Here is a 22,115-nt window from a genome sequence, read left to right as displayed (position 1 = left end):
CTCTGGCTTTGGAAACCCCTTGGTCATTCTTGCCCTGGAACCTTAAAATCAAGGTTGGCCAGATATGGGTACAAGAGTGACTTGATATATTAAGGTAACATAAGTTTCTCCAGACACAATTTAGTTTCAGTACATCAGTATACCCATGACAAGTTGTTTTTTGGTTTTTTTTTTTTTTGGTGAGGAAGATCAGCACTGAGCTAACATTGGATTCCGATCTTCCTCTTTTTTTTTTTTTCCGAGGAAGATTGGCCCTGAGCTAACATCTGTGCCCATCTTCCTCTACTTTTATATGGGATGCTGCCACAGCATGGCATGACCAGCAGTGCGTCAGTGCGCGCCCGGGATCCGAACCTGTGAACCCTGGGCCGCCGAAGTGGAGCGCACGCACTCAACTGCTTGCGTCACTGGGCTGGCCCCCATGACAAGGTAATTTTTATACTTAATTTCAATGAAACAAAAACCTACAAAGTAACTATAAAAAAATAAAATTGACTGTTAAACTGTTATACTAAAATATGTGCATTCAAACAAGCATTGTTAACTGTGTGGTATGTCTTTAAGTGTAACAGGAGTTCAGAAACTTTCATGATTAATTTCAAGCCTAGACCGTCAATGGCCTAGGCCATGCTTAGGGTGCCTATAGGATTCTTTTTTTATTCTCCATTTCTTTCTTTTTTTTTTATAATTTTATTTATTTATTTTTCCCCCAAAGCCCCAGTAGATAGTTGTATGTCATAGTTGCACATCCTTCTAGTTGCTGTATGTGGGACGCAGCCTCAGCATGGCCGGAGAAGTGGTGCGTCGGTGCGCGCCTGGGATCCGAACCCGGGCCGCCAGCAGTGCAGCGTGCGCACTTAACCGCTAAACCACGGGGCCAGCCCATATTCTCCATTTCTTAATTATAAGTAAACCTTGAGTATTACAATATAGAGCATTCCTTTCTTACAAATGAAGATGACAGTTTAAAATCATAAGTTTGCAATTGCTTTCTCTGATCTGTGGAGCTTGCTTTTTTTTTTTTGTTTTCCTTTGGTGAGGAAGATTGTCCCTGAGCTAACATCTGTTGCCAATCTTCCTCTTTTTGCTTGAGGAAGATTGTTCCTGAGCTAACATCTGTGCCAGTCTTTCTCTATTTTCTATGTGGGACACCTGCCACAGCATGGCTTGATGAGCGGTGTGTAGGTTCACGCCTGGGATCTGCAGCCACGAACACCAGGCCGCCAAAGCAGAGCTCGTGAACTTAACCATTATGCCACCCGGCCAGCCCTTGAGCTTGCTTTTTAAGCTCCTTTTTCTTTTTTTTATGAATACATTAAATTTTTTAAAAGTGAAAAGTTAAGCAAATCTGAGAAATGCCTCTTTTTTCCCCCTTAAAAAGAAACCTCGACCTAGGAGTGCAATTACACTTTTAAATGATAGTTCTTGTTAGTTAAAACAAATCATAGAATTAATATTGAGTCTGGCCTTTGATCATGAATTCTCTGAAGCACTGGAAGAAAGGCAAAGCAGATTACCTTAATCCAGTCTTTATATATATGAAGCCAAAATAGTAAATTTTAACCAAAAAATTAAACTTTGGGTCATGCTCCCAATTAAGCTAGTCATATGAATAACAAACATTAGAGTAAAAGTTAAAAAGAAATATGCATTAGCTATTTGTCCATAAGTAAGTGAATATTAACAGAGCCCAACTGAGGCAAAATTGTACATAAAAGACATATTCATCATCTTCAGCTTCCCTCCTCTTTGCCTAACAGAACACAGCTCAGTTGTCTCCAAATTCTAACAACTCCTGCCCTAGGACTCCAAAAAAAAAAAAAAGTTAATATTTTCTAGAATATCTGACTTTAGTTTTCAATGATATTTTATAAGGTAAAGTCCTACTTTCTGACGACATAGCCTCTAATTTAGCTGGAGGGCAGCATATATCAGAGTTCCCAACGAAGCTTTAATATACACACATGCCAGGTTTCTCCTCAACCCCCAAGATTCTGATATGCCCAAGAAGGGAAACCATCTACATTTTAGAAAAGCTCCTCTGAAGATTCTAATGCAATCCCATTCTAGCTTCCTCCCACTCGAGGCCCTGCCACCTCTCCCTATACATCTCTCTCCTCTTCTGCCATCACCTTAAGAATTGCCAAATGTATTTTCTAATTCTGATATAAATTTCTAAAGATGACTCACTATCCTTTCTGAAAGAGCAATATTGTTGTAACAACTCCATGTCCTGCCTTATTAGGTTTCAAAAGGCATCCTTTCAACCAGTCCCCAAATTCTATTTTCTAGAATACTACTAACCCAGGCAAATTTGAGGTCAGTCAGATGTAAAAAGTACCGTCTCTATTGTGACACTCAGAAATTCCCTAAATCATGACAGTCAATCATTGGCAGAAGACTTTCGGTTCTCATTTTCCCAGCATTTGGTATTAAAGTGATGATAGGATAAGAAGACAGAATATCAGGAACATTTCGTTAACTTTAGTTTATGAGAACTAATTTTTAACTTTACGTCAGACCCACAGCAAAAATTTGGTGAGGGTACTGCACTATAAGGAAGAATAACAACTGTGATCTTTCCTCCTATCATGCCTAATTTTGATAACTATGATTAATGATTCAAAGTCAATACCACATACTTCATAATCCTATTTTATTTTCTTCACTACCAAAATTCTGTCTTGATTCTCTCCATTTACTAACAGTACTAGTTAATGCTTATGGAGTATCTACTGTATGCCAGGTTCTATACTAAATATTTTACATGATTGTCTCATTTAATCCTCATAATAAGGCTATAAAATAGATACTATTATCCCCATTTTACAGATAAAGAGCTGAAAGCACAGAAGTTAAGAAATTTGCCCCATGTGATATGGCTAATAAATGGTGGAGCAGGGATTCAAACCCAAGTCTACCTGTTTCTAGAACATGTGTTGTAGCTACGACACTACGATGATTTCTCTTTTCTCATTTTCTCCTTCATTCTTTTTGCCTAATGTCACGCTTTTAACCATGTTTACACGTTGTTGTCTTTCCCTACAATTAGTTCCACTCCCCACAATTCCATCTATCATTTACTCTCTCATTCCTTCAACAAATACTCACAGTCTGTGACAGGCACTAGAGACGCTAAGAATATAACATTAATGATAGTACCTACCACATAGGGTTGTTGTGAGAATTAAATAAAATAATCTTCACAAAGGTTTGGTACATTACATGGCACATAATAAGCATTCAATAATTCTGCCCTTGAAGAATTTATTGATAACATTTATTGAACGCCAGCCATAGCACCAAGCACTTTATTTATATTTTTTCATTCTCACAACAAACTCTAGGAGGAAGATACTATTTTTTATGTCATGTTACAAGTGAAAAAAGGTAGGCTAAAAGTAAATTGCTCAAAGTGACAGTTAGTAAAGGGTGGATCCAGGATTTGGCCCCAAGCCTTTTGACTCCAGAGCACTTGTTTTTAACCCTTATGCTCCAGTTTCTAGTCTAACGAAGCAAACAGATTAGTAAATTAAAAATAGCAATAAAGATAAATTCCATAATACAAGGATGCAAAGGGTGCCATGGAAGTAAGAGCGCGACTCTCTTTTCCCTAATCCAGATTAGGGAAAACTTCCTGGAAGAGGTTATGCCTGAGTTGAGTCCTAAAGAAAGAAGTTATTTTAAGCAAAAAGCAGACTAGGTGGCTCAGAAGCAAGAGAAGAGAAATTATGGCCTTAGAGAAATTTCACTTAGCTAAGAATAATGAGAAATGAGAATGAGAAAATAATACTTATAAAATGAGAAAAATAATACTTCCTCATAGAGTCGTTCTGACAATTAAATGAGATAAGTGTGAAGTGCTCAGAATGGTACCTGGGACATAAACTCTTAGGACAGAAATGATTAGTTCCATAAGGCTAAAAGATAAGATTGCATAGCAAGGAAATAGCAAGAGATAAACTCTTCAAGGATTTTAAGCAGGTGACTAACAGGGTCCAGATGAGACTTTTAGAGTTCTTAAAATAAAATCCCAGTGCCTAGCATATAATTAACACTCAGTAAATATTTCTAGAATGTTATATGACACAGCCATACCATGAGTTAAATACAGCAAAGCACAAAGAAGAAAATTGATGATATGATTTGCTTTCTAATTGACACAAAATACCAACTGTAGCAGCTGGCCTCTAAGATCACCCCAACAATCCCTGCCACTGGGTATCTACACTCCTGTGCAGACGCCTCCTATATTGTACCAGGGTTAGTCTGTGTGGTCAGTGGCATACGGCAGAAGTGATGGCATGTCACTTCTGAGATTAGCTTATTAAAAACCTGCAGTTACCATCTTCGGCACTTTCACTTTCTAGGATCTCTTCCTCTGGGGGAGAGCTACTGCCAGGTAGTGAGCAGCCCTACGGAGAGGTCCACGTGGCAAACAAATGAAACCTCTGGCCAACAGCCAGTGAATAAGTGAAGGCTGCCAACAACCATGTGAGTGAACTTGAAGCAGATTCTCCAACTCCAGTAAAGCTTTAAACTAACTGCAGTCTTGGTGGACAACTTGAGGATCTCTCCTGAGAGAATCGGAGCCAAAACCGAACAGCTAAGCCACTCCCAGATTCCTGACCTTCAACAACTGTGTGAGGTAATAAATATTAGTTGTTTTAAGTTGCTAAGTTTTGGGCTAATTTCTTACACAGTAATAGATAACTAATACAGTAACTGATTTTTAAAAAAACCGTAAAGAAGAGATTTAACGGAATATTTAACTTTTGAAAATTTATATATTTATATCTGTAGCATTGTTTCCCCCTAGGACTCAGACGACAGTTTTCCCTTGGACTCAGGCAAGCTGTCTCATGTCATTACTTATGTACTTAAATTAATCGTCAACATAATCACTCTTTGGACAACACTTCACTCTGTTTTGCCACGTAATCTTGTGAAGGAAACCAGACTCTCTCTGTCAGCAAAATTAGTATAAATCTCACTGAATAAGTATATGGATAGAAAAAGTAGAAGCTATAAGTCTACTCTACATAATCTTTCATAATTAACAAACATTTCTAAAGCAAGCATGAACCTCTCCAGAGAGTAAAGGACTTAAAAGCTATCAAGTCAAGGTGTTCCTAAAAGAGATTCTGACTATCATTATCAAGACTGAATCCCAGAACAGATTCACTAAAGCAGAGTTCTAAACTTTTAAAGTTTCAATTTATATGATCAAATGCAAAGCATTATTGAAGAGATTATTTCTTCTAATTATCAATATTTTAAGAACATATTTTCATGTAACCTTTAAAAAAATACTGAAGTAATAAAAACAAACATTTTAAGATATACTCCTCCTCAAGAAGAAACTAATTCAAAAACAATGAGTGGAACAAATCTGAATAAATCAAACTATCCACTTCTCTACTTCAGCTGAAAATTTTCCAAAAGATATCAGTTTTATAATGCTGAGCATATCCATTAAAGGGAAAAACTGCATTTTCATTAACAAATGTTTTAACAAATAAGAATTAGGCTCTTGTCATATGATTTGATAGTGTTTCTGACTAGTAATTTTAAATGGTTTTGTTTAAACAAAATCTATCTTCTGTAGCATACTTATTTAACGCTCATTTAGTCTCAGAAATTCTGTGAACAAAACTTTTTTCCAGATTCATCTCCAGCAGGTATACTACTTTGAGGAAGCCCCTGAAAAAGCCTTCTCTACATTACAAAGCAAGGCAGCAGAATTTCAACTCTCTCCTTCAGATAGTATAAATCTTAGATAAGAATTTTACTGCTTCTGACCAAAGAGTGTTTTTAAATTTACAGAATAGTAGATATGGGGCTGGCCCGGTGGCGCAGCAGTTAAGTACGCGCACTCTGCTTCGGCGGCCCAAGGTTCGCAGGTTTGGATCCCGGGCTCACACCGACGCACTGCTTGTCAAGCCATGCTGTGGCGGCGTCCCATATAAAGTAGAGGAAGATGGGCACGGATGTTAGCCCAGGGCCAATCTTCCTCAGCAAAAAAAGAGGAGGACTGGTATCAGATGTTAGCCCAGGGCTGATCTTTCTCACACACATACACACAAAAAGAATAGTCGATAAAACTACTTTTTTGATGTTTTAAAACAACAAAGTACATTTTCCTATTTTCTAATTAACCTCAGTGTACTAGGAAAAAAATATGCATTTTTTCAGAAAAGATTAAAGTCTAAAAAGTTATCTATTCTTAACAAGTTATATTTTAGATATGTCATAATAGAAGGTACTGAGGCTTCAGTAGTTTACCTGTATATTCATGTCAGAAATTAACTTATTTTTCATATTGTTTAGAATTGATGGTGATTAAAACCACTTTGAGAAATTTATAGTAAGACATAGTTAAAAGGTATAGTAGAAAGCGTGCTCATCTAAGAGCACATAAAAAGAAAAAGCAGTGTTCCCTTCCAAATCTTAAAGATATTATTCTCTGATTTCAACTATATAAGTGTAACAGCAAAGATTTAAATTAAACCTGAAACTTAAGTGTCCACTGATGAAAACAGAAAAAGAAAACATGGTGTGTCTATATAGATATATAGATATATACACATACACATACACATACACTGGAATATGACTCAGTCATAAAAAAGGAAATCTTTTTGTGTGTGTGAGGAAGATCAGGCCTGAGCTAACACCTGATGCCAACCCTCCTCTTTTCACTGAGGCAGATTGCCCCTGGGCTACCATCCGTGCCCATCTTCTTCTACTTTATATGGGATGCCACCACAGCATGGCTTGACAAGTGGTGTGTTGGTGTGCACCCGGGATCCGGACCTGCGAACCCCGGGCCACCAAAGTGGAGCACGTGCACTTAACCGCTGCGCTACTTGACCGGCCCCTAAAAAAGGAAATCTTGCCATTTGTGACAACATGGATGGACTTTGAGGGCATTATGCTAAGTAAAATAAGTCAGACAGAGAAAGACAAATACTATATGATCTCACTTATATGTGGAATGAAAAAAAGAAAAAGCTCATGGATACAGAGAACAGATTGGTGGTTGCCAGAGGCAGGGAGTGGGCCAAATGGGTGAAGGGGATCAAAAGGTACAAACTTCCAGTTATAAAATAAATAAGTCATGGGGATGTAATGTACAGTATGGTGACTACAGTTAATAATAATACTATATTGTATATTTGAAAGTTGCTAAGTAAATCTTTAAAGTTCTCATCAGAAGAAAAAAAATTTTGTAACTATGTATGGTGAAGCATGTTAACTAGACCTCTTCTGGTAATCATTTTGCAATACATACAAATATTGAATCATTATATTGTACACTTGAAACTAATATAATGTTATATGTCAATCACATCTCAATAAAAGATATTTTAAAAACCTGGAAAATTATAAACAGCTGATTTATTAGAGTAATAGAGTTATGTTATCTTTTATCCTTCTAATTTTTTTCTACTTTTCTTATTATTGCTTTTTAAGAGCCTTAATAATATCTCTCCTACATTATAAATAAAAAATGTAACCATAGGAAAAATTTTTTAAAAACAAACCTCATGGAATGATGTCATATGTGCTTAGAAAGTAGCAGAGTTGGGTCAGAGAAAAGTAAAGTCACAGCTCCAGGTACCAGCCGGGCTGGGTAAGGTCATATGGCAAAACATGAGAGTAAGACCAAGAGTTGGCTCTTTGAAGGACACAGTGACAAGAATCTGACAGTAGATCCAAAATTAGGATGCCATGTGATCATGGAGAAAAGACAAGGGGGGTGTAAGTACCTTTAAGATCCTAGGTGCTCATACAAGCATATGGAAGACAGATAACTAAGAGAAGTCAAGGAAGTCAGTTGATATAAGCTGTCAGATGTCACTGTTATCAAGGGAAACTGAACTCAGGAGAAGAAAATTCAGTTCCTTGAGGTAATAGGCTGGTAGCCAAAGCATCAAAGATTAAAACACAAACCTAATAACTGCACAGGGAGACAGAAGTTGGGGTAGGATCTTGAAATGACTTGAAATGGAACTACCAACCCAGGGCTCCTTTTAATGAAAGACAGGTACAGTACACTCCTAGAAATATTTAGCTTGAAGAACACTGTCAAGTAGCCAAAAACAAAGCAAACATCCCCAGTTTACGAGGCGTCACACAAAACAAAAATCAGAAGAAGATGTAGAATTTTATCAATTGAAATGCTCCTTACAAATTTCCAATTGCCATAAAAATCTTGGGGACATGAACCTGGTAAGCTAAGTTATGGAAGATGAGGCTGGAAATACAGATTGGGGAGGGCCTTTTTAAATTAAGACTGTTTACCAGTTAAAGGTTAATTTCCTGAGATAGCCACATAATTCATTCCTTCATTTCTTTCAAGTCTCTGTTGAAATGTCCCTTTATCAGCAAGCCCTTCCTAGAACTCCCTATAGAGAACACCTTTTTCTTCTAAATGTATTTTTCTTCAAAGAACTTATCACCATATGACCAACTGTATAACTGTTTATTTATTGATTACGTTTCCCCCCAAATAAAATATAAACTCAGGGATTTTGTTTTATTCGCTGTTGTATTCCTAGCACCTAGAAGAGCACTTGGCACACAGTAGGCACTCAGTCAATATTTGCTATTGAATAAACAAATAAATATCAGCATTCCCAAAAATAAAGATAACATAAGCAGGAAAAAAAATTTAAATATGCCTATCCTATTTCCCTACCTATATAAGCAGGACAACAATCCAGCAACCTTTTTTTTTCGGTCAGGCTGAAACAGTCCACTTTTATTTAACTAAAAACAACAACAATGACAAAAGGCTGGGCTTTAAAAGGAGCCTTTTGTAGAGTCAGTCCTTCCGGTCTTTTGTTTCTAACCTTACTGAGGCAGTACTGGTAACATCTGGTATTGATAGGAAATTCTCAAATTTTCCAAGAATGTGATATCAGTTGATTAAAATGATTGCATTAGCAAGCCAATAAAAAGAATGACCATGGAAATTTTGTTCTGGGAACGGATTACTAGTGGCTTAGAATCTTACTGATTAATTAATATTCCTTTGAGTATCACTATCTGTTAAAGAGCCAGTATCTTTCTTTGAATACTAGTTGGGTTAAGAGTAAAACATGGTGCATAAAAGCTTTAAGTCAGATATGTTTCTGCTTTTCAGTATATTTGCAATAGTGTTCACAGAACTAGATCTTCAATCTGTCATTTGTAAAAAGGGGGGAAAAAAAGAAATCTAATCAAACGTGTACTCATTTTTATTTTGAAGGCCAAAACTTTAAAAAATGAAAACATTAATTTGGGTATTTAAAACTGACTGAGAACCACTTTTAAGTTAAGTAAAAAAATAATATGCTTGGGGCCGGCCCCATGGCTTATCAGTTAAGTGCGCGCTCCGCTACTGGCGGCCCGGGTCCGGATCCCCGGCGTGCACCGACGCACCGCTTCTCCGGCCATGCTGAGGCCACGTCCCACATACAGCAACTAGAAGGATGTGCAACTATGACATGCAACTATCTGCTGGGGCTTTGGGGAGAAAAAAGGAGGAGGATTGGCAATAGATGTTAGCTCAGAGCCGGTCTTCCTCAGCAAAAAGAGGAGGATTAGCACGGATGTTAGCTCAGGGCTGATCTTCCTCACAAAAAAAAAAAAATAATAATAATAATAATAATATGCTTGTTCAGATCTTTTTCACATTTTTTTGAATGGGTTGTTAATTTTCGTTAGTTTTATTCTAATAGATTTCTGTAAAGAAATTTGCCATTTAACTATTATAATAAAGTAATATATAATAGACTGACATTTTCCTCTTACTTTGTTTACAGTGTTTCTTGCAACAAAACTAAATTATTTAGTCAAATGTACCTTTTTCTTCAAAACTGCAGACTTCATATAATACTTAGGAAACCTTTAGTACTCTATTATTTTTAAGTACACTCAATTTTTTTCCCAGAAATTTTACGGAGTCTTTTTTTTTTTTTTTAATGGAGTCATTTTTTACATTTAAATTCTTGATCTAGCTGGAATTTATTTTGGTGTAAAGAGTAAGTTAGGGGCTGGCCTGGTGGTGTAGTGGTTAAGTTTGAGTGCTCTGCTTCGATGGCCTGGGGTTTGCAGGTTCAGATCCTGGGCACAGACCTAGGCACTGCTTATCAAGCCATGCTGCGGCAGGTGTCCCACATGAAAAGTAGAGGAAGATGGGCATGGATGTTAGCTCAGGGCCAATCTTCCTCAGCAAAAAGAGGATGATTGGCAATGGATGTTAGCTCAGGGCTAATCTTCCTCACCAAAAAAAAAAAAAAGAGTAAGTTAAGTCCACTTTTTTCCCCCCAAATTGCTATCCTGATGACCCATTAGCATTTATTTAATGATCCATATTCTTCTCCACTGATTTGAAGTGTTAACATTATCGTGTACTATACTCCCCTAGGTTTGGGGTATATTTCTCAGCTCAACTTCACTCAACTAAAGAAATGCAAATTAAATAAGATGCCACTTTTGACCTACTAATTTAAGAAAGATTTAAAAGTCTGAAACTAATCTGGTTTAGGTAACCGTGTGGGGAAATAGGTACTATTGATAGGAATACAAATAGGAGGGGAAGACCAATTTTCTTAGAAATAAAATTGCTAGGTTATACAACATACATATATTCCTCTAGGTGAACAAAGTTATAAAGATATTCACTGAAAATCTATTGGGATCTTTACTGGAATAGCATTAAATTTATAGATTTGTCCCAGGAAAACTGCATTTCACCTATTCAAGTGTTCTTTTATAGCCTTCGTGAAAGTTTTAAGGCTTTTGTTTTCACCTAGATCCTGCCTGCACTTTTCCTATTATGTTTATTTGTAAGGTATTTTATAGTATTTGCTGTTTTTCTAAATCAATTCTTTTTTCCATTACATTTCCCAGTTGATTACTGCTGATGACAGAAATTGTCTTATATTTTACTTGAATTTTTTGTGTGTGTGTGAGGAAGATCAGCCCTGAGCTAACATCCATGCCAATCCTCCTCTTTTTTTTTTTGCTGAGGAAGACCGGCTCTGAGCTAACATCTATTGCCAATCCTCCTCTTTTTTTTTTGCTGAGGAAGACTGGCTCTGAGCTAACATCTATTGCCAATCCTCCTCCTTTTTTCTCCCCAAAGCCCCAGTAGATAGTTGTATGTCATAGTTCCACATCCTTCTAGTTGCTGTATGTGGGACGTGGCCTCAGCGTGGCCGAAGAAGCGGTGCGTCGGTGCACGCCGGGGATCCGAACCCCGGGCTGCTAGTAGCGGAGTGCGTGCCCTTACCTGTTAAGCCACCGGGCCAACCCTGAATTTTTAAAAATATAAAATGTATATTCATTAAAAATCTCTTCATATAGGGCCAAGGTTCTTTTTTGAGCAGAGTTCCAAGATGTTTTTCTTCTATAAACCACACCAATAATGTGTCTATGATTTTCACTATGTGTAGAGCGAGGACATAAAGACACTTGCAAAGCATTCTGAGAACTAGAGGATCGATCCTTCTAGTTTCTTATGGCATACTCCATGCATCTTTTACAGAAGTATGTACACATCTAACTCAATGACATATTTTCAGCAACTTGCCTCTAAGTCATCCCAAAGCAATGAACTTGGTTTCCCTAAAAACAAATGTTTTGCCCTTGTATTTCATAACATTACATTAACATGTACAACTAGCAAACATAAATATGGGAACAAACACGCTTAACTTTTAATAGGCATACAATTTCATTATTGGGAATTCAGGTGTATCAAAGAGTAGCTTTCTAGCCACAAGCGTTTAGCTTTCCAGGAGCATCCTGAAAGAGCAATCCTTCCCTATCTCCACCCCTCAGTAATGAGTGAAAGCAAGTCAATAAATGCTTATTGAAATAAACTGAAGAGTACCGGGATTTCTGATAATAAAGACTGCTGGAAAATGTTAAATTTACTATTCACAGAAAACCCTTGTTCTAATTATTTGAAAGAAGTAGAAATATTTTCTTCCTCTGTATTAAACTTGGCACAATACTTTTTCCAATTGCAACCATCTTTTTTTAATCAATAAAGATGAAGCTAAAAATGAAGCATGGTTGCAGTACAATTTTAATCTATAAAAGAATGGAAACTTCTAAGAGACTGAGTTAAGTTTATGTCATAATTTTAGAACTTAGCATTTCAAAAAAATGCTATACAGCTTACACATATAAACACAAAATTATTCTTTGCTTAACACTCACCTAATCTATAAACCAAAGTTCCCATTTTATGTCAATAAGGAAAAAAAGGTTGGAAGCTACCTCCTATAATAGGAAAACTCAACTAGATGTCAAGAAACTAGGATTCTAGTTCCAGCTCTTCATGCACTCATTGAGTTGTATCCTTTAATTTGACAAATATCTACAAGGAATTAGGGTGGGTACTTTATAGTGAGGACTTGGTTTCTAGTCTTGGCTTCAACATTCTCCATTTAATCACTGTAATGCTAGGCAAGTCACAATTTCTCTGAATTTCAGTCTCTTGATCTGTAAAATGGAGACAACAATATATGCTCCTTCCGTCATTCAAAATTAGCGTGAAGATTAAATTAGAAATGTAAGGTCTGAAAAGGATTCTAGAGATCTAGTTCAATACTTTTTTTACAAATATATAATAGAGAAGTTAAATTATTTGCTCAAGGTCACATTAATTTTTAGTAGTTCAGCTGGGATTAGAATCTAGGTCACTTAACACCTAGTCAGATTGTTTTTTTCACTACATCTTGCTGCTTCTCAAGTAGGTGAAAGATTTTTGAAAACTACAATCCAGCTAGCATTCTCAACTGGATTTTATAACCAAATTAAGTCCTTATGCCCCAAAGCATACATTGTATGTGATGAATTAACTTCTCTTCTAGGAATTTAGAGTGGAACTAGTTAAGTAGCATCCTTGAGAGAACTGAGAAAATAGTCGTTCAAATCATTTTCTGTGTTTTGGGTGGAGAAAGACTACGTGACTATACTAATGGTACTATGCTAAGACATTATTACCAGGCATAGCTCTAGTCTTCAAGACCTGAAATTTGAAACTTTTATTCAACTTTAAAGGCTAGCCTTCTTTAGACATCATCTCCTCCGGAGGCCCTTTAACTGACTTGGTTGACTCTCATCTCCATTCTATGCAAACATCTATTGTCATACTCTGTATTGCAATTATTTCTTAATTGAACTGAATGAAGAGGTCTTAAAAGGAAGACAAACTAAGTACTATGGAAGTACAGAAAAGGAATTGATGAGACTGAGAAGTCTCCATAGAAAAATGTGATAGGATTATAAGAGGCAGAGATGAAGGAAGGAGAGCAGGCAGAGACACAAAGGAAGGAAGGAACAACTCAAGTGTTGGCAGTGATAAATATGTTTACTCAAGTTTTAAGTCATACACCACAAAAACATTCCTGCTCCTCTTAATTTCCTTTACCCTCTTTGCTTGAACCTGCTTTAACCATCATTCCCATCCACTTTCACTTTACTATAAATCACCATTCATCACCCTTTAAATCTTTCTTCTTCCACTCCACCCAACCCTACAAGCTGGTTCAACTCTGTGAACTTGGGTATATGACTCATGTTCTGGTAAAGAGTGACAAAAAGTGTTAAATGTCTGCAATAATGACAGAAAGGTAAATAACTTTCAAATGACATCAATGTATTTGTAGTAATACTAAAATTGTCTAGAATTTAATAAATTTTCCTGTTAGGCTAAAAGATCTTTTTTGATTTTTGTGAGGAAGACGAGCCCTGTGCTAACAGCTGCCAATCCTCCTCTTTTTTTGCTGAGGAAGACTGGCCCTGGGCTAACATCTGTGCCTATCTTCCTCCACTCTATATGGGACGCCACTACAGCATGGCTTGCCAAGCGGTGCATCGGTGCGCGCCCGGGATCCAAACTGGCGAACCCCGGGCCTTAACCGCTTGCGCCACTGAGCGGCCCCTAAAAGATCTTTTTATATGAAATAAATATATTCTATCAACATAAATTACAAATGTTCGTTTCTTAAACTGAAAAAGTTTTGTTCATTGCTAAACCTAAATAGAAAATTTATCATAATAGGCTTTAGAAGAAGCAAAAAAGAAAAAACTGGCCTTATTCATAAGCGTAAATTTGACATGGAAAAGAACCTTGAAAAGGTCACATCTTATCATGGCAAATATTTCCTGCATTTGAAATGAATAAAATAAGTTTAGAATATTTTTCTTACATTTTAAAATTTTACTGTTTCACACTTTCTTTCAAACTTGAACAAATTTATTTCAGTTTAAGTTTCACATACTCTCTTATCCAATTTTTTTGCATATCTCATATTCTCAATGTTATTTTAGGAACAACTCTAATAATGGTCATCAAAACTTTTAATGAGAGAATAAAGTTTACATCAATTCCTCTTTGATCAATTTTATACTAAAAGAACATAGAACATGGCATCTTATTTGTGTTTTGGAAAGGAAAGGTCTTTTAAAGAAGACTGCTATAAAAATATAAAGGAAAGGCTTTTTTTAAATGTTTAATCTTTACAGCATAACAAAATATTAACAAAACTCTTGTTATGATACTCTCAGCTTAAGCAAAGAACATTTCTTGTACATATTTCTTGTACAACCTGGTTTCAAAATTAAAAATCCTTAAACATAAAGAATGAACAGTAACTCGATTTGTTATGCCTAAGAGCGAAAAAAACCCAATCTAGTAGCTTAAGTATTCAAAGTATGCAAAGAATCAGAATCAGACAGAGAAGCCGGAAGGGACCTTGAGCAGTCCAACTCCCTCATTGGAGCCAGAATCTTAGAAAGGTCAAGTGATTGCATATCAAGCTTCTCTGATTCTCTGCCTGTGCTCTTTACAGAACACTTACACTTCCTCATTTAAAATTAAAAATTATAGATTTACATTTTATTGCCTACATACACAGTTCTTTACTTCACTCTTAAACAATCTGCACTAACACAACTAATAGTCTAGATTCCTTCTAGTCTATTCATAGAGAAAAACCTTCAAAATATTTCAGAGATTTCCAGATATTTCAGAGAGACAGCCTGCAGGACTTGCTAATCCTTCACTTCTTTCCTTTTTTTTTTTTTTTGTGAGGAAGATCAGCCCTGAGCTAACATCCATGCCAATCCTCCTCTTTTTGCTGAGGAAGACTGGCCCTGGGCTAACATCTGTGCCTATCTTCCTCTACTTTATATGGGACGCCGCCACAGCATGGCCTGACGAGTGGTGCATGCCCGGGATCTGAACTCCAGCCGCCAGCAGCAGAGCACGCGCACTTAACCACTACACCATGGGGCCAGCCCCCGCTAATCCTTCATTTCTTTAGATCTGTGGTTTCTTACCTGATTTTAGTCAGAGTCTTGTTTGAGAATCTCATCAAAGCTACGGACCCAGTCCTCAAGGGAATGTATACAACAGAGGTTTCAGAGATTTCAAGGTCCTTAGGTGGAAAGCCTTTGCACTAGACTTTCAAACTTGCCCCAGCATTAAACCAAATTACCACATATAATTGGACTATATTTATCTACCAACAAATAATATGTTTTCCCAGAACCACAATTTGATGTTGGATGCTTTTCTCAAATTCAGGGCCAACAAGAAATAGCATATGTTCTACCATTAGAAAACAACCTGCTGTGGTCATTTAATGGTTCATGTGTAAAGATTCACAATATATTTCTGAGATAAAGCAAAGAAAGTTTTTCCCTTGACAATCTATAACGTCTTTTTTCTTATTTTTTGGTGAGGAAGATTGGCCTTGAGCTAACATCTGTGCCAATCTTCCTCTATTTTGCATATGGGATGCCACCACAGCATGGCCTGATGAGCGGTGCATAGGTCTGCACCCACGATCCCAACCCAAGAACCCCACACTGCTGAAGCGCAGCGCACGAACTTAACATCTATGCCACCAGGCCGGCCTCTGTAATGTCTTCATTCATTAAATGAAAACTACATAATCCCCTATGTTTTCTTTTTATTGCTTTGTGTCAAGTGCAGCAGGTTCCCTTAGCCCAGATTTTCCTAACATCATTATTTCACACTGCCCTTCTCTCCCCACTAGCACTTTGCTTTTATTCTTTTACTAATGTGTTATGAATTTGTATTTTAAGATTTTTTTTTGCCTTCACAAATATTTATTACTTTCAAAATGAATAATTCTTAGAATAATGAATATGACTAACGTTCAGAATAATTTCTCTCACATTTTAAATTTTTAACTGTTCTATACTGACTTTCATTTAAAAATTTTAAACTTTAGGTATAATTTACATATAATAAAATGCCAAAAATCTTAAATGTTCAGTTCCATCAGTTTGACACTTTAAAAATTATAATTTGCTTTAAATTTTTTTTGGAAGCAAGAAGGGTACAAATGAATAAATAATTAGTTGATTCTCTCATGAGTTCATCCGTGACAGGGGGAAACTGGAAGAGGGCAAGACTAGAAATAAGAAGACAAGATAAGACATTATAACAACCATACAGATAAGAGTGACAGGATTAATCCAAAATGGTGGCAGTGAGAATAAAGGGCGACAAGATAAAACCGAGATTCTTATCAAGGCTAGAAATAACCAGTACAAAAAAGAAGAGAAAGGAAGAATGACTGAGGAGCCCACCTTACCCACTATTTGTTTATAATGAATGTTCAATAAAGGTTTATTTATTCATTCAACAAATATTATTATGAGCCTATTTTGAATCAGGCATGAAAAAGTCAGATATCTTGCTTCCTCAAAGCCACAGCTGTAGCAGAAATGTAGTTAAGAACTCAGAAGTTATCCAAATCCTTACACTCAACAGGATACTCTTTCTCAAACTGATAAAAATTAGTTACACAACTACATGATTTATAATACCATTACTGTAGTGATGAATAAAACATCTACTTTATAGGCTAGCTGATTATTTATCTGGCTTCTTGATGTAATTAAAATTTGAAAAGTGATGAGTTACATAATGAGAGTCACTAAATTTCAAATTGGTTGTACATGGTATTTCACCCCCTAAAAAATCCCTACAAGAAACAAGTTGATTTACAGACTTAACTCTCAGAAGTGTACAAATATCACATTAAAATAACAGTTTGGTCTGAGTCTATCAAATACAAAAGCACCTATTAAATATACTCCATGTCCCGAATTCATTTAACTCCCTTTGTTTTTTTTTTAATAATTTTTTAAAATTATTTATTTATTTTTTCCCCCAAAGCCCCAGTAGACAGTTGTATGTCATAGGTGCACACCCTTCTAGTTGCTGTATATGGGACGCGGCCTCAGCATGGCCGGAGAAGCCGTGCGTCGGTGCGCGCCCGGGATCCGAACCCGGGCCACCAGCAGCGGAGTGCATGCACTTAACCCCTAAGCCACGGGGCTGGCCCATCCCTTTGTAAGTAGTTACTCTATATTTTTCAAATCTTAACCTAAGGAGTTTTCAAGGTATTTAATTTCATGTTGGTTCCTTAATTAGAAGTCAAATTAAATATCTCAGAAAGTCCAGCATTCAATGATCTTCTTTCCTGTCAAAACACACAGCCCCTCTGCTATTGCTCTTCCTCAGTAGAAACAACTTTCAACAAATTTCAAGTCTACTGATATGATTCATTCATCAGCAAACATGTGAGCATCTGCTAAGGCTCAAAGTATTGTGTAAGAATTAGAAATACAAATATATACTAACATATTGATAATAACAAAAGCTTAATTCAACAAATAGTGATCTATCAATTTTTAAGCAATAATAACTCAAATATGAAAAAACTAAAAATAAACAGTAAAGTGAATAACAAGTCAAGTGAATAACAATATCAATATGTGGAAGAACATTCCAATGTAGAATTAATATATTTTAATTCTTTGAGAAAAATGCCTTCTTCAAAATGAAAGTAGAAGTAAACAAGGTCAGAGCATATAACCGCTTATATTTCATTATTTACTGACTAAAGAGGAGATTATCAATTTGAAAGTAGATTAGCAAGAAACTATAACAGAAAATTTTTCTCCCATGAGAATACAAGCTTATTAACTACTCCTTTTTTCTTTACTATTCAAAGTTTCTGCCTGTCTTCTACTACGAACACATATACTACCTCTTTTCCATATCAATGCAATACAAAGAAATTCAGCCCTTTATAAGTTTTAAGTTCATTGATTATAAGTAATACTCATACTTTTTGGTGTCACGTGATTATAAATTTCCTAGTCAAAACAATAAAAATAGATCACAATTTGGGGTGACTCATCAACAAACAACAAAAGCTGCTGAGGAGTATAGCTCAAATTAAAAAGGTGCAAAATCAGCATAAAACGTTACTACAACACATTACTTTTAAATTATCTGAGTAATTTATGAAAGAAAAATACATGGCTCTTAAATTCCCTATATTAATACCCAAAAGTTTCAGCCCAAATCGAAACAAATTAGAAAATAACAACAGTAAAATACAACTGGATCTAGCCTTTTCTGAAAAATGGTAATTTAAAATTAAAAAAAATTTATGTATCCAGAGGCTGTGATATCTTCAGTCTTTGAGACACAACATCTACATTCAACTACCCCCATCCCACACATACTTTCTTCTTTCAATTTCTTTGGGCTTTAAAAAATGAGTAAACATTAAATATAAACATATAGCAAAACCACTCATAGCTTTTAAAATGAAGACAAATCTGAACTATATTCCAATATATAGTTAATGTCATATTCAGAGGGATAAGGGGAGGGCTGGGGGAAATAAAAATAAAATTATGAACCTAAAATTTAGCCAAGTAGTATAACTTTTATTCTCCAAAATTTATTTCAATCAATTTAGGGAAAAAAAACTGGTTTAAAAAGATGCAATTTCATTCTGTGCGGAAGATTAATACCACACCAAACATAAACATTCTTAAATTTATTCTTTGGTGAAACTAGTAATTTAAAAAACAAAAGTGCTCTAAAATATCAATTCAATTTTACAGGAAACAGGAAAGAATGTCAGAAAATTATTTATCAAAAACAAGAGATCTAGGATTTGGAGCCACTCACAATCATACCAATTAAATTAAATCTGGAGGAGCAATTATGGAAAACAGAAGCCAAGAATGGCAAAACTACCATTTGTCTCTCAGTCAAATCCTTTTAATACCTAAAGGTTAAAGTCCTCTCTTTCAAAGTTATTAAATAGTTTTTTTAAATATAAAAATATATTAAGATATCAGTAACAATTTTAATTTATAAATATACACATATACATTTTTGTTCCAAAAAAAAAGGCATATCCCAAATACAAAAGCAATCAAACAAGAGAGAAACAGGCTTAATACTGATTTGTTTCCCTCTCAATTATTACTACCACAAAGAAAGAAAAAAAGAAAGGAAGGAAGGAAAAAAAAAAAGAAAAGAAACAAAACTCCCTAAGGGGTGGCCAGCATCCTAGAAGGCTTTTCAGCATAAAGAGTTAATGGGCTGACGGCTCTGCTGAACAGTCAGTGACCATTTGCAAGCCTCCTAAGTATACTCCCAGCAGACACATTATCAGATTAAAGAACTGAAAACAGACTGGGCTGAAACCTTTCTTTGTCCAAGCCCAGCCTCTTCTTCCTGTGATGTCATATTATAAACGTAGCAAGCCTTTCTTTTTTACTTCAGAGAAAGCCCATCTCACAATACAGCTGGCAACGGAGGAAAAGGCCTCGGAGGAAAAGGCCTCGATTCAGCAAGAGCTAACACTAGTAGGAATTTATTTTGGAACCTTTGAAAGACTCTTCTGCTTAACACCATCTGGGATCCACTGCAGAAATACCAAAAAGGAAAACTGCATTTAAAAGGAGCAAGAAGTAAATGAAACCAAATTGGGAATGTTTAAGTCTGTGAAACTGCATTAAGAGCAGAATAAGATTGTTAACTGTGGCTTAAACATTCTGGAGCATAAAGAAACTTTAATTTTGGAATATCCATCTTGACTACTGAAATACAAGTTCACCAGACGAGAAGTTTTATTCTGTCTTGGAACACAGCGTTACTTTAAAAATTACAATCCAATGCGTTGGCTTCAGTGACTGCACTTCTTAAAGGTTGCTCGTCAGTTAACTAAACCCTGGATTCACGGATTTTCTGTAGACTAGAAAACGAGAATATTTTGCTTTTGAAGAAGCAAGTGGAAACTTTACAGCAACAAATTTCATGTTTCTTTTGGAGATTTCAGGGAAAAAGGAAATATTTATAAAACTTCCCAAAGATCCAAAGAATTTGCAAATACGTTGGAGGTTATAAAGTGGTCACAATCTGAATACCAAAGGAGATTGCAGCTGACCAAAGGACTTCCACACTGTAAACTGGACGTGCCTTTATAATGGTAAGCAGTAACAGCTCCAGCTGTGACTATGATGACTCCTTTAAGTACACTTTGTACGGCTGCATGTTTAGTATGGTGTTTGTGCTTGGGTTGATATCCAACTGTGTTGCCATATATATTTTCATCTGCACCCTCAAAGTGCGAAATGAAACTACAACGTACATGATTAACTTGGCAATGTCAGACTTGCTTTTCGTTTTTACTTTACCCTTCAGGATTTTTTACTTTGCAACACGGAATTGGCCATTTGGAGATTTACTTTGTAAAATTTCGGTGATGTTGTTTTATACCAACATGTATGGAAGCATTCTGTTCTTAACCTGTATTAGTGTAGATCGATTTCTGGCAATTCTCTACCCATTTAAGTCAAAGACTCTAAGAACCAAACGAAATGCAAAAATCGTTTGCACTGCTGTATGGTTAACTGTGATGGGAGGAAGCGCACCAGCAGTTTTTTTTCAGTCTACCCACTCTCAGGGTAACAATACCTCAGAGGCCTGCTTCGAAAATTTTCCAGAAGCCACATGGAAAACATATCTCTCAAGGATTGTAATTTTCATTGAAATAGTGGGATTTTTTATTCCTCTAATTTTAAATGTAACTTGTTCTAGTTTGGTGCTAAGAACTTTAAATAAACCTGTTACATTAAGTAGAAGCAAAATAAACAAAACTAAAGTTTTAAAAATGGTTTTTGTACATTTGGTCATATTCTGTTTCTGTTTCGTGCCTTACAATATCAACCTTATTTTATATTCTCTTATGAGAACACAGATATTTGTTAATTGCTCAGCAGTGACAGCAGTAAGGACCATGTACCCAATCACTCTCTGCATTGCTGTTTCAAACTGTTGCTTTGACCCTATCGTTTACTACTTCACGTCGGACACAATTCAGAATTCAATAAAAATGAAAAACTGGTCTGCTAGGAGAAGCGACTCCAGATTCTCTGAAGTTCAAGGCACAGAGAACTTTATTCAACATAACTTACAGACCTTAAAAAATAAGATATTTGACAATGAATCTACAATATAAGCTGCCTGAAATAAAACCACTGGGACTCCACTGGGACAGAACTTCCAAGTTCCTTCAACTGTGAAAAGTGTTTTTTTGGACAACTATTTCTCCACGTCTGAAAGAAAATAAACACATGGAAATTCTAAAGTTTTTTAGTATAAAAAAATTGTATTCAATGTGTTAGCATTAAAATGTACTCTATTCTTGTATACACTCCATTTTATTTTTCTAAGCCATTTTGATTTGTACTTTACTCTTCATTAAAAACTCCCTTAAAAAGTTGTCCAAAGTCTAAAAGTGACTATGATTTAAATCATGCGGTGACCACCTGTACTGTCTTTGAATTTCTTAGCAATTTTATACTAATGATTTACAAACATTAAAAGTTTTAAGTGTTTAATATTTGTATTCAACATATATCTAATTTCTAGTTCAATGTGAATTGAAACTACTAATCATGTTTCTTAAACTATAATAACATAAATGAGAAAGAGTAATTTGAAATAATAAGAATTTTTGTAGTACTTTTCCAAAAAATAGCTGAAAACATAGTGTTCTGTAGAATAATGACATACTAACACAATTTGAGGATCTTGAGCAGTTACACTTACTGATAATATTTAGGATTTTGTCTTTGTATGCAATTCATAAAAAGCAGATGCTATCTAACTATAGAGTATAGTAGGCTTTAAAATCACTATTTTGATCCATTTTCTGGATATAACTACCCACTTTCAAGATGATAAATGCTACAAA

The 22,115-nt window shown here is 35.7% G+C and overlaps 2 protein-coding genes across 8 annotated transcripts in view; one reads left to right on the top strand and one right to left on the bottom strand.

Annotated features, from left to right (window-relative positions):
• RB1 (RB transcriptional corepressor 1) overlaps window positions 1–22,115 on the bottom strand; it is a 167,227-nt gene that overhangs the window by 23,902 nt on the left and 121,210 nt on the right. The window lies entirely within an intron of this gene.
• Window positions 19,622–21,671, top strand: LPAR6 (lysophosphatidic acid receptor 6). The gene has a single exon (XM_004433659.3). It carries the CDS (start codon window positions 20,343–20,345, stop codon window positions 21,375–21,377), a length of 1,035 nt encoding a protein of 344 aa, XP_004433716.1. The 5' UTR covers window positions 19,622–20,342; the 3' UTR covers window positions 21,378–21,671.

Source organism: Ceratotherium simum, chromosome 10 (genome assembly GCF_057802395.1).
Source record: "Ceratotherium simum simum isolate JZ-2026a chromosome 10, ASM5780239v1, whole genome shotgun sequence".
NCBI classification, from domain to species: Eukaryota; Metazoa; Chordata; class Mammalia; order Perissodactyla; family Rhinocerotidae; genus Ceratotherium; species Ceratotherium simum.
The sequence above is the reverse complement of the archived record's forward strand: the minus strand, read 5'-3'. Positions and strand labels throughout refer to the sequence as shown.

Coding starts and splice junctions, on each gene's coding strand:
- LPAR6 (XM_004433659.3), top strand. CDS start 20,343: ATGGTAAGCAGTAACAGCTCCAGCTGTGACTATGATGACTCCTTTAAG.